A 14185-nucleotide genomic window follows, 5' to 3' on the forward strand; every position below is an offset into this window, starting at 1 on the left:
TGATAACTGTCTATAAAAAGTAACATAACTGACAGAACAATTTATTTTTGTAGATGTTTTTAGAAGCTGCTTCATATTGAAAATGCTGAAGGACATTCATTCTATATAATAATACTTTTAAATAATAAATCTTTTGATATGAAGAAAGAAAAGTGTGTCGCTAAAATAACCTTACCTACCGTCCTATATGTATTATCTAACGTTCCAGGAGCAGCGGTGGCGGCGGCGGCAGCGTGTCCTCTGAAGGCGGTCCGCCCTGCAGCGGGCTGTCCCGCGAGCTGGACGCGGCCGTGCCCCGCTCGTCGCTGCTGGACACGTCGGCGCACCGCGCGCGCACGGACCTGGCGCGGCACCGCCACCACGCGCCGCACTCGCACGCCTCGCACTCGCCGCACTCGCTCAGCAACGCGAGCTCGGTGAGTCACACGGAACTTAGTAATAAATGCCTTATTACATTCATGAGTTACGCTCGCCACACTCACTCAGCAACGCGAGCTCGGTGAGTCACACGGAACTTAGTAATAAATGCCTTATTACATTCATGAGTTACGCTCGCCACACTCGCTCAGCAACGCGAGCTCGGTGAGTCACACGGAACTTAGTAATAAATGCCTTATTACATTCATGAGTTACGCTCGCCACACTCGCTCAGCAACGCGAGCTCGGTGAGTCACACGGAACTTAGTAATAAATGCCTTATTACATTCATGAGTTACGCTCGCCACACTCGCTCAGCAACGCGAGCTCGGTGAGTCACACGGAACTTAGTAATAAATGCCTCATTAACCTTATTACTTTACGAGTACTTAGCACATTCATGAGTTACGCTCGCCGCACTCGCTCAGCAACACGAGCTCGGTGAGTCACACCGAACTTAGTAATAAATGCCTTATTACATTCATGAGTTACGCTCGCCACACTCGCTCAGCAACGCGAGCTCGGTGAGTCACACGGAACTTAGTAATAAATGCCTTATTAACCTTATTACTTTACGAGTACTTAGCACATTCATGAGTTACGCTCGCCACACTCGCTCAGCAACGCGAGCTCGGTGAGTCACACGGAACTTAGTAATAAATGCCTTATTACATTCATGAGTTACGCTCGCCACACTCGCTCAGCAACGCGAGCTCGGTGAGTCACACGGAACTTAGTAATAAATGCCTTATTAACCTTATTACTTTACGAGTACTTAGCACATTCATGAGTTACGCTCGCCGCACTCGCTCAGCAACACGAGCTCGGTTAGTCACACGGAACTAAGTAATAAATGCCTTATTAACCTTATTACTTTACGAGTACTTAGCACATTCATGAGTTACGCTCGCCGCACACGCTCAGCAACACGAGCTCGGTTAGTCACACGGAACTAAGTAATAAATGCCTTATTAACCTTATTACTTTACGAGTACTAAGCACATTCATGAGTTACGCTCGCCGCAGTCGCTCAGCAACACGAGCTCGGTTAGTCACACGGAACAAAGTAATAAATGCCTTATTAACCTTATTACTTTACGAGTACTTAGCACATTCATGAGTTACGCTCGCCGCACTCGCTCAGCAACACGAGCTCGGTTAGTCACACGGAACTAAGTAATAAATGCCTTATTAACCTTATTACTTTACGAGTACTTAGCACATTCATGAGTTTCGCTCGCCGCACTCGCTCAGCAACACGAGCTCGGTTAGTCACACGGAACTAAGTAATAAATGCCTTATTAACCTTATTACTTTACGAGTACTTAGCACATTCATGAGTTACGCTCGCCGCAGTCGCTCAGCAACACGAGCTCGGTTAGTCACACGGAACTAAGTAATAAATGCCTTATTAACCTTATTACTTTACGAGTACTTAGCACATTCATGAGTTACGCTCGCCGCACACGCTCAGCAACACGAGCTCGGTTAGTCACACGGAACTAAGTAATAAATGCCTTATTAACCTTATTACTTTACGAGTACTTAGCACATTCATGAGTTACGCTCGCCGCAGTCGCTCAGCAACACGAGCTCGGTTAGTCACACGGAACTAAGTAATAAATGCCTTATTAACCTTATTACTTTACGAGTACTTAGCACATTCATGAGTTACGCTCGCCGCACACGCTCAGCAACACGAGCTCGGTTAGTCACACGGAACTAAGTAATAAATGCCTTATTAACCTTATTACTTTACGAGTACTAAGCACATTCATGAGTTACGCTCGCCGCAGTCACTCATCAACGCGAGCTTGGTGAGTGACACGAGTACAAATTATAACAACCTACTACTATATGTATACTACCTATATGTATATATCCTATTAATAACTACATTTAGCCATACCTAGCCAATGATATTATATATAGAAACGTTACCAACGCACCAAAACGTAAACCGTGAATTGGTCCTAATTGGGACCAGTGGAATCAGTCAGATTGTGACTTGTGACAGCGAACGCACATGCTGATATAAACGTTAAAATTATCAATAATGCCTTCTTGTGTGTTCAGAAAGTGCAAAAATTACGATAGTAAAATAAAGAAAGATAGAGGAATATCATATCACAGGTAAATGTATTAAAATATTATAATTTTAGAGCAAAAATAACAATTTGCAATTATTAATGAATGACACTTGCTTGACACTTGTATTGAAATAATGAAAGGGATAAAACATTGCTTCAATCACTAGTGTGAAACTCAAACTCAAACTCAAACATTCATTTATTCAATTAGACTACTATTTAGTAGCACTTTCGAATCGTCATTACATAATTATTTTAACATTTACCACCGATTCGGAAAGCAGTGATCTATGGAGAAGAATCGGCAAGAAACTCCATAGTTGCTCTTTTAAAATCATGTAAATATTACAATATATGAAACTTATATCTAACTACATAATATGCCAATGAACTGTCTTGTGGTTTTTACGCGACAACCCTCCATGGGTTTTTATCGTCCATATATTCCTGAATACTGTAGTACGCTCTCTGAACTAATACATTTTTTATATAAGTTTTAAATTTAGAACTACTAAACTCTTTAATATTGTGAGGAATTCTATTGTAAAAGCGTATACCTTGACCCATAAATGAATTTTTAACTTTAGCTAATCGGAAAAATGGCATTTCAATTCTATTCCTGTTCCTTGTGCCATAATCGTGTCTATCTCCTACTCTTGTGTGTAAGTCGGAGCTTTTGTGTACATGCAAAATATTATTAAATATATACTGTGATGGTACAGTAAGGATACCAGTATTCTTAAAATGATCTCTTAGTGAATCCCGAGCACGTAAATTATATATAGAGCGAATGGCTCTTTTCTGTAAGATAAATATAGTTTCTATATCTGCAGCCCTGCCCCACAGTAGAATTCCATAGGACATAATGCTATGAAAGTAGCTGAAATAAACCAGTCTAGCCGTATCTTCATCGGTGAGTTGCCTTATTTTTCGGACTGCATATGCAGCTGAACTGAGCTTACCTGCAGCGGTGTTGACATGGGCTCCCCACTGTAGTTTCTCGTCCAATGTTAACCCTAGAAATACAGTAGACTCAGTAGGATGCAATACCTCCCCGTTCAAGGTAATATCTCTGTTCAACTTTTTTACGTTAGGAAGTAGAAATTCAACACAAGTGGTTTTTTTGGCATTTAATAATAAATTATTGGCATTAAACCATTCAGATATGTGTAAAAGAGCACTGTTCACTTCGTCAACATTTGGGTCATGCCTATCCACATTAAAAATTAATGAGGTATCATCTGCAAACAGAACTATTTCACACCTATCCTGCAAATAATAGGGAAGATCATTGATATATACCAAGAACAAGAAGGGACCTAAAATTGACCCCTGTGGAACACCAATGTTAATTGACGCACCGCTAGAACGTTCTCCATTAACAACTACAGTCTGTATCCTATCATGCAGGTATGACGCTATGAGGTTCTGTGCTTTTCCTTTAATTCCATAGTGATTAAGTTTACGTAACAAAGTACAATGTTCAACGCAGTCAAATGCCTTGGAGAGGTCACAAAATATCCCCAGAGCATTTTTTGAGTTTTCCCATGCTTTATATATATGTGTTAGAAGTGCAACCCCAGCATCTGTGGTTGAGCGCCCCTTTGTGAAACCAAACTGTTTGGTGTGCAGTAAATCATTAGATGCAAAATGACTACTCAGTTGGTTTAATATTAACTTCTCGAATACCTTACTTAATGTTGGTAAAATAGAGATAGGTCTATAATTGTTACAGTCTTCTTGATCGCCCTTCTTAAATAGAGGTATAACTTTACTAAGCTTTAGTAAATTAGGAAATGTACCATAGTCACAACACTTATTAAATATAAAAGCTAAATTTTTCGCAATATTTTCTATGATATTATTAACTAAATTTACGGACATTCCCCAAAGATCACAAGTATTTTTTAGATTAAGCGTCTTAAAGGCAGTAACAATATCACTAGCAGTTACGTGTCGTAATTCAAATAATGTACTGCACCCCGCAACATGGTCCCTCAAAAAGGTTTCTGCAAGTGCTGAAGACGAATTTAAACTATTAGTAATAGTAACAGGGACACTACAGAAGAATTCTTCAAAAGCAAGAGCAACATCAGCACTTTTGTCAATAACCCTGTCATTATTTACAAGTTTTATAGTATTACTTGATTTGCTTTTACCCATTTCACCATTAATAATAGACCAAACTGTTTTAACTTTATTATCCGATTCGCGTATTTTATCTCTGATATACAATCGCTTCGCAGTAAAACAAACAATTTTAAAAGTTTTTGAGTAATTTCTAACATAACTAAGAAAAGATGGGTCTTTATTATATTGCTTCATACCATATAACTCATAAAGAACGATCCTACACCTATGTATGCTAGGTGTCGCCCATTTACTAAATGGTAAATCCTTGGTAATATTTAAAGATTTAACTTTAAATATTTTTTCAAATTCATTATGAACTAAATTGAAAAGATTTTTAAACATTTCACAAGGATTATTATTACAGGATTGATCATTCAGTACGGGCAGGTTTTTATTAATATTATCTCTAAATTTATTAATGCCTTTTTTACTTATAGGCCTAACATTAATTCTTTTAAATTCAGGTAAGCAATCCCATTCAAAAACTACTTTCTGGCCACAGTGATCCGAAGTGAGTGTATTGAGAATATTTTTCTCTAAACAGAAGCAGTCGCAGTATATATTATCAATACAGGTTGCAGAAGTAGGTGTAATTCGTGTGGGTTCATTAAAAAGTTTATACAGATTAAATGACTGAAACAAATTAACAATTCGTGTAGCCGTTTGTGTTTGTAAAAGTATATCAATATTAAAATCACCACATACTATAACTTTTTTTTTACTCCTACTTAAACGCTTTAATATTTCTTCCATGACTGTCTCAAACATATTATAGTCACTGGAAGGGGGTCTATAAACGCAAACAATAATGTAACGCTCCAGTTCAACACAGGACAGTTCAATGGTCCGTTCTACAGAAAGACTAACAATGTCAGTTCGTTCTTTACATTTTACACTATTGTGTACAAAAATAAGAGAACCTCCATGAATAGCATATGTCCTGAAGTATATACTTTTTAATGTATAATTATCAATATTTATTACCAACTGACATTGTTTAAGCCAATGTTCTGTTACACAAAAAACCTTAATTCTATTATGATTTAAAAATAATTCTATTTCTAATAATTTGCTAGCCAAGCCTTGAATGTTTTGATGTACAATAGAAAAAGTCTGCTTAGCTGTTGTCTTATATACTAGTTTAAATCTAGCTTAGGGCTAGATTTTCTGTCAACACAAGGTTGGTGTATATAATTATTATTACTACTACATAAAATTATAGTAGATCCAGGGTCTGATAACAAGCATGTACCAGACTGGTTAATATTATATGCTATTAACATAGCAAGTTCTCGCTTATATCTAGATGGCAGATACACTGTATTCTTTGTCAAAGTAAAAGATTTAATACACAAATTAATGTCAAAGTAAAGAAATGCATCACGATGATGATTTGTTACATTGTACAATTTTAAATTCATATTATGAATTAATCTATTTTGTTCTTGTGTCAAACCAGGTAGGTACGGCAATGTACACAACATAAATTTACATTTAGTCTGACTACTAATTTCCAACATTTTTTGAAATCCTACATCAATATCCTTATTTTTTATATTTAAACTATCTCCATATAGTATAATTACAATATTATTCTTATTAAAGCTAAAATGATCAAGTGATTTGATTATATAATTAAATGAACTGTTAGGAGTGCAAATATTAGTGACTTTAAGCCCTAAATTGTTGAGCATAGCGCCAAAACCCTGACCAATACTATCTGACAACACAATAATTTCCTGCTCGGAAAGGTGTTTAGTTTTACTAGTTGAAATTGTTGTCACGGGTTTAACACTATGTATGTCTGTGCAGTCAAGCTTATGGGGCGACGTTTGCTCATTGTCACTTTTTGAACACTGACATACATATTTATTGGTCAGCGACTCAAAGCGATCCATATTTTCATTACTCAACTTAATTAAGTCATCTGCCTGTTGTATATGCTCGTTTATTTGCATTTGGGCAGCAGAATACTTCTGGTTGACATCATTTAACATTTGACTTAAAGAGTCTATCTTCTCCTTTAATTCATTTGTTTCTACATCATACAAGATTTTATAATATTCTAGATCCCTATGATATTTGTCTAACTCTTGAACCAGATTTTTATTGACTTTCTCTAATTGAACTACATTTTTAAAAGAACTCTTTCTAACAATTGATTGGGTACGCTTGATAAACTTACTTAATCTAAGGTATTTTTTCAACTTCTTATGTGAAGAGAAATTGATTTTTTTAAAGTTTACAGAGCCACTTAACTGTCCACATTCAACTAATTCATCATGAAGACTACTTGGTGTGTTGCATTGCCGCTTGGGATTGTCCTCTTGCACTTCCATTAGGCTACATTCCAACTTAGCGATACGGCTAAGAGCCATCTCATGGTCACTAGAGCACTGCTGGAAGCTGTCCACAATGTCTTGGAGGGCTTTGCACTTGTCTTCACTATAAATGTATTTCATGTGTAGTTCTGCCAGCTCGGCCTTTAGAAGAGAGTTCTTTTTAATTATTTCTTGAATCTCTAATTCACTTTCATCCCGCTCTTGTATGAGTTTTTCACATAAAGATTGTGATGTTTTCAAATCATGGAGTGTAGCTTTTAATTTATTCTCCATGTCCTTAGCTACTGCCTTGCGGGTCAGCATATTGTATTTTGTAGTTGCTGAAACAGATGAAAGAAAATGTATGAGATAATTATATTTGAATACTATTATGGTAGTACTGAATGTTGATAAGTGATTAACGGTATGATGTAGTAAAGAGTAAAGAATAATATTGTCTGGGGCGATAAGTTTTTGTCTTCTAAATTGCTTCCAACTTGTCAAGCAAAGTGAGACGGTAACTTTTGTGCCAATGTATTTATTGTGACGTAGCTCATTAAATATGAGCGGTGTTGGTAATACAAATGAATATAGGTGTTGTTTATAATTAAATATGAAATTATAAAACTAGTACTCCCCTGGTTTATCGAAGATATTTGAATTGGGATAACCGTTGACACGTTGACCTCCGCGTTAAAAAGTTAAACGTTGCGTAGATCCCATAGAAGGTGTGTTTCACAATAATTTTCACTTGTACATCAATGTAATGGTTAATAATTAATAATATTTTCTATTTAAGCACTATATACAATTAGTTTTAAATAATTTTATATTTTAAAATCTAACAGCTGATGTTAACTTTGCTGTTGACACCTGTGTGTGACAAAGATTATTCAAAGATTATCATGTAGATACGATTATTGAAAATAGAACGGCTATTTTATTAATTTCGATTTGGGTAAATACTTGATTATTTTTATATTTAAATCCACACAGTGCATGTAATTAACAAATATATCTATTTATTATATACAATGAAATCGTGATGGCAAAAATGTTTGTTTGCAAAAATGATGTTGAATATACGTATACATTAAAGAAAAGATTATCGCTACTGACGAAAAATGCTATTTGCTTTTCTGTAAATAGCTATTGAACATACATTTTATTTGTGTTTTAGATAAAAAAGGCTTATACTTCATCCTTTCTTTTATTTCATACTTTTTTTCATCTAGGCACCACTATTATTATATCCTACAAGTTGGAGTGATGACCTTGTACGGGTTCCGGGAACCGGGCCTTGAAACGAATAGCGTAAGATCGGTCCGTATGGAGTTCTATAAGGAGGACTATGCTCAGCAGTGGGTGTTTATCGGGTGAAATGATGATGACCGAAAACGAACACCACAGCTAGTAATAAATGCTTAATACAGTTATATCTCCAAAAAAGTTTTTTTCATTGTAATACAACTTCATAATAATAATTAAATAGTAAATGAAATTGTCACATTTGTTTACGTGTGCAGGAAACGTAACATCTATAACATTGAACCTTCTGTGTCGTTAGTCTATGCCAATTGCCATGGCAACTATTTGTTTATTTATATTTAATTGGTGAATTCTTGTGACTTTTGCTTACACCTGCGCGGAAGTGACAAACTATCTTTGTCTTTTTTGTTTATATCATTTTATTAGAGCCATCTCTCTTATACAGTCTGTCAATGTAATAAATTAAGTAAAATGAAACTTGTATTTGTGTGTGCCTGACACTGCATAGGAAGCATTTTTTTTGGATATCTTGTGAGTATATAACGTATCTATACATAAAATATCATTGTACCTAGCACGTTCACGCGTCACGCACGCCGTACTCGCTCGATGAGTGACACTCAAACTCAAACATTTGTTTATTTCAATTAGACTTCTCCTAGAAGCAATTTTGAATCCTCATATAATCATAACATGTCATGTTTACCCGACGATAAATACAAACGATAAAATAGTGACCTTATCAATCTTCACAGTTAGTAATCTACATGGTTATTGGTTAAGAGAATTGGTAGAGAGGCGCCACCAATATCTATCAAGTCAAGATAAAACTTGTACATAATAAAAACAAAATTTTATTACTTCTAAGGAAATACCCTGAATATTCACGAATTTTATTTTTATCACTGTGTTTATAAAAGAGAAATATCGATTTCCTTAAACTTTAAGTAAAAGTCACCTATAAGTTTAAAATATTCCATTCCCCATAATATTTCACACATGTTATTTATTACAGTATGATGGACTTGATGACTCGTACAATGATTCGGCGGATGAATCTTTAAGCGAATCGACTTCTGGTGCACCACCACACGCTTCTCAAATGTCGGTAAGTAACGTTACGTTAAATAAGAATTTAATAAATCAATTTAGCAAAATAATAAGAAAACAAATGGAGATTGTTTTTTTGAAGGGAAACTTCTTTATCGGGGTTGGAAAAAAATTTAGTTTAACATTTTTTCGTTACGCGTGACATTTTTCCGTTTCGCGCTTTTTTTTTCTTATCCCTACCACGCGTGATTCGACGTATTGCTGTAAAGTTGCATATATGTAGTAAATTATTTTTTGAAAAATAAGGTCATAAAGAAGTTTCATTTCTTACTTGTGTACACTAGTACACGCACACATTTTTCTATCACATTAGGTTTTACATAGAGTTCGTCCTATACTAATATTATTGTGTGACGAATTTCATAAACATTTTTTTATATCAATTATTGAATATTTTATAGCGCGAAACACGGCAAAGTTGCGGCAGTTCAGTTGGATCCGTGGCGGACGACGCTCTTTACTCGCGAGACCCGAGACATCATCCGCTATCTGGTAACATTGCTTGTTAGCCGAAAATATATTATTAATAATCTGTGGCAATATGTTGCTTTTGCTCGATACTCGCTAAAAAGTTTGCAAATAATTCAAACAAAAAGATACATTATTGAAAACATAATATCTGTCGTTTACAGCTTTATTCTGCAAACTTACTAGCGAGTGATATTGTAATTGTTCCTGCTTCTGTACATTCAAAAACTGCTTTCGAGTGATTGATCTAATTTGTGTCGCGATCAATCGTGAATTCATAAGTTACACATTATTTTCCAATCTAATTTCATATTATAATATTTAGATTTGTGCAGTAATAGGATATTTATTTGGTGTGCTTTTGTAAACACATCTTTTACATATTTATCACTTTTCAATTACATATGTGATTTTTAACAATTGATGTGAATTACTAACAAAATGCACTATAAAATATTTAAATATCACAATTATTATATGCTGCATTATATTTTACTGACCGTACAAACCATGAAGTAGCATTATTTATTATCGTTAGGCCGTTGCATTCAATTCTAAATAATAAATTTGTCCAAGAGGGTTTATTTTACTCATTTTTTTAATAATAAGTAGGGTATAAAAATAAAGTATTAGTGCATGCACTTTACATAAGAATTAGGAGGAGGTTAGTAAATACGTAGACCCGTTAGGACCGGCCGCGTCACTCGCAGAGCAGCTCAAGCAAGTGCTGGCGGAGCGCGAGCGGCGGCTGGCGGGCTCCTCGCCCAACCCGCCGCACGCGTCACACGCGTCACACGCGTCACATGCGTCACATGCGTCACATGCGTCACACGCGTCACACGTGCCGACCACGGCGCCACACTCGGCCCACCCGGACCCGGTACAGCTAACCAACGAGCTGGTGGATGAAATACGGCAGGCGGTCAGCGAGGCGAACGCGAGAGGTATATGAATATAGCGTGATAGTTTTCGATTTGGAATGTTTAGGGTAGCCATGGTTTTTTGAAATATTTTATATATTTTATATTGAAACTTTTATTCAGGTTAGGGCCAATTTTAATATTAATTTGATTATTTAACAAAATTTAATTGTGTTTATAGATGTTTTCAGGGAAAAGACTATAGTATATATTTACTTTTATCGATACATTATATCGTTGTGCAGTCATAATTTTATGTGCTTATTTTTGTTTTTGTGTTAATAAAGCAAAGCAAATTGTGTTAACGCTTTGAATTTGTTCGCTTTTATTTTGGGAGATGGGTATTATTTTAGCTCTATTATTATTATTTTCTTTTTTTATTGATTGTTTGCTTAATATTAAATTATTTATCTAATTCACTGAATATTGGACTTCCCTATAAACTCTTTTAAATTTCGAAACTTTTAATTTGGAACAAAATTGACTTTCCTTATGTTTTACTTTGCCGTTATCGTGTATGTACGTATGCAACAATAGTCATATAACACGTCACTTAATGGTGTGGTGCGCAGTGAAGAAAGCTCCGACTTGTGTAGTGGACGGCGAGGTGCCGTGGGAGCCGCTGTCGGCGGCGCCCAGCGAGCCGAGCCTGTCGCCGCAGCCGCACGGCCGCGCCGTCACACTGTGGACCAAGCAGCAGGTGACCATGCGTTACGATTTATAACGACATGTAGAGTGTTTCAGAAAATCAGAAAATTAGACTTAAATTTGTTTTATATGTGTTGTAAAAATTATTAAATTGATGAAAACTATAGCTTGTGAAGTGATAATCTTAGATTTATGAATGTAAAAGTTTAATAGCAAAAAAATTATTTTATATAGTATTTATCTTGAATATTTTATCATATCACTAAAGATATAAAGTTTTATTGTGAATATTGATTTTGACAAGTTTCACAAAAAGCAAACAAACACACACACACACACACACATACATCCTCATAAACTTATAATATTAGTATATATAGTCAATTGTATAGACAAACTTTACCAATTATGTAGTATTAAGTTTCACAAAAAGCAATACTACATAATTGGTAAAGTTTGTCTATACAATTGACTGTATATATACTAATATTATAAGTTTGTGGGGATGTGTGTGTGTGTGTGTTTGTTACTCTTCACACATACTACTGAACCGATTACAATTAAACTTAGCACACATATAGAGGGTAACTTGGATTAAAACATAGGATAGGTATTATCCCGGAATTCCCACGGGAGCGGGAACAAGGCGGGTTTTCCTTTGAAAACGCGGGCGAAATCTAGTCGCTAATATACATAAATATCCAGGTGTGGCAGTGGGTGTCCGGGCTGGGCGAGGGACTGGAGCGGTACGCGGGCGCGTTCGCGGCGCGCGGGGTGGACGGGCCGCTGCTGCTGGCGCTGGCGTCGTCCGACCTCAAGCTGCTCGGCCTCAGCGGGGACGAGCGCCGCCGCATGAAGCGCCGCCTCAAGGAGCTGAGGAACGCGCACGATAAACACGTCAAGGCGCTGAAGAAGGCCGAGAAGAAGGCTAAGAAGAAGTAGACGACCCCCCTCCATATGCATTACGCGCCGCCTAACAAGCAGTTGAGGCGTTGAGGCCAAGTAGATACCCATCTCCCTAACTCCATCCATAACAAACAGGTATACGCCGTCTCATACGAACGTTAATACTTGAAAGTCACAGAAAAGTAGACCACACCCTCCCTATACACGTGTGCTGTTCCGCAACGTCACGTGAACGGGAAGGCCGAGAAACCTCCCCTCTATTAATTCCATATACACATACGCTCGCACGCATATGCTTATAACATTGGGCGTTCAATAAGAACGAAAATGTCAGGGAGAAGTAGACAAACCATCTGTCTTCGTATACACAAACGCGTGCGTATTCAAGTCTACTGAGATTATTGAGGCTCACGGCTCACCGACTTAAACAATTACTTTAGTGGCGCATTAACTTCAGGTATAATAGCCCCGCAAACGAATATGCGCAATCGGTGCTACGTATGTTCAATATATTTGGCGGCGACATTAATTATTTGCGATTCCCTAATTAACAGTTATGATCTAGTTCGACGTTATGGGTTTAGTGCACTACTAGTTTTTTCTCCACAGAGCTATACCGCTAAAATACATTTTTTATTATTGCACATGCTTTATGACAAACTTATAAAGTGTAGGCAAAGTAATAGAAAATTTTATTTACGAAGCTCTTTCTTGCCATCCAATGAAAACCTTGAAAACTAGTAGTGAACGAATATCCTTTAGTTGGTTAAGGAGTCAAAATCGCTGTTAACATTCTATTAAATTTAAATTATAAAATAAATCGTAAATTGTAACTGTTTTCAAATAATATGTGTAAAACAGTGTATTGTCGTGTGAACTGTCTCCTAAATTAATGTCTTAGATTAAGATATAGTCAAATATACATCGTCAGAGCTAATGGAAATAAAACTATGAATTCGATGTCGATTGATATTACTCGATATTTGTTTTACGTTTAACTTTTTAAATCATTATACACGAGTAATCATTGTTATAGTTATAGTGAATATGACTGACATTTAACAATGATGGTAAATCAAACGGCTGGCCAATAGCGGTGCCATCTGACTAGCTTGTAGTGAATTAGTGACGTTACGTAGCCTACTCACGATTCAATTTCAGTAACAATCTGCTGACACAATCTGCAGTGAGCTGACAGATTGTGTCGTGAATAGTATAGTTGAGGGCACGTTGGGGGCGTAACCCAACATGTTGTGTATTGGATCGGCGCGGAAGCAACCCGACAAATTGTCTCAGCAGATTGTGTGCGTGTTGGAACGTGAGTATTGTGATTGCTCCAATCTCGCAGTGTTACCAACTCTCAAAAATATTTATCCCTAAAGTTTGTGTCAAAAACTCCTAAAAACGCCTAAATTATTCAGTTGTCCCCCTAAAAAAACATACAAATATAAATTCATGATGATTTAGAAATAATATGCTGTAATATGTTTCAAAAGTCTTTTTATTACAAGTTATTTAATACATAAAATATTTCGTCTTCATCTGAAGATTCAGCGTTTTTGAAATCATACATGTTGAATAAATTTAACATTTTATTGGATGGATTAAAATATGTTGTACAAGATCCACCATTTCGATTTAATGTAAATCGGACCATCATGATGCTTTGCAAAATTTTATTTAATTACGTACTGGATGTCGCTATGAGTCGCTAGGTCAAGAAATAAATATTAAAACTAGTTATGTAATTATCAATTTAAAAATATTAAACAGTCAAAAAAAAATCCCTAAAAATACCCCTAAAAATTTCAGACCCCTAAAAAATTCCTATCTCACTTATTTACCCCCTAAATCTGGGGGGAAAACCCCTAAGTTGGGAACCGTGCAATCTCGGCTCAATCGC

General features: G+C 36.2%; 1 protein-coding gene and 1 long non-coding RNA gene across 5 annotated transcripts in view; both read left to right on the top strand.

The window, feature by feature from the left end:
- The window catches only part of LOC123694520, a 44777-nt gene extending 31851 nt beyond the window's left edge, over window positions 1–12926 (top strand). For 2 of the 4 annotated variants that reach the window (XM_045639976.1, XM_045639978.1), the window contains 6 exons: window positions 209–416; window positions 9246–9338; window positions 9742–9832; window positions 10498–10752; window positions 11301–11428; window positions 12082–12926. In XM_045639976.1, coding sequence (XP_045495932.1) covers window positions 209–416; window positions 9246–9338; window positions 9742–9832; window positions 10498–10752; window positions 11301–11428; window positions 12082–12318 — 1012 coding nt within the window. In that variant the 3' untranslated portion in view covers window positions 12319–12926. The remainder of the gene's footprint in view (window positions 1–208; window positions 417–9245; window positions 9339–9741; window positions 9833–10497; window positions 10753–11300; window positions 11429–12081) is intronic. The other 2 variants (XM_045639979.1, XM_045639980.1) reach the window with 2 other exon arrangements.
- Window positions 2358–8395, top strand: LOC123694522. The gene is made up of 2 exons (XR_006751820.1): window positions 2358–2550; window positions 8197–8395. It is a non-coding gene; the product is annotated as an uncharacterized LOC123694522 (long non-coding RNA).
- Window positions 12927–14185: the final 1259 nt, after the last annotated feature.

This window comes from Colias croceus, chromosome 9 (assembly GCF_905220415.1).
Source record: "Colias croceus chromosome 9, ilColCroc2.1".
NCBI classification, from domain to species: Eukaryota; Metazoa; Arthropoda; class Insecta; order Lepidoptera; family Pieridae; genus Colias; species Colias croceus.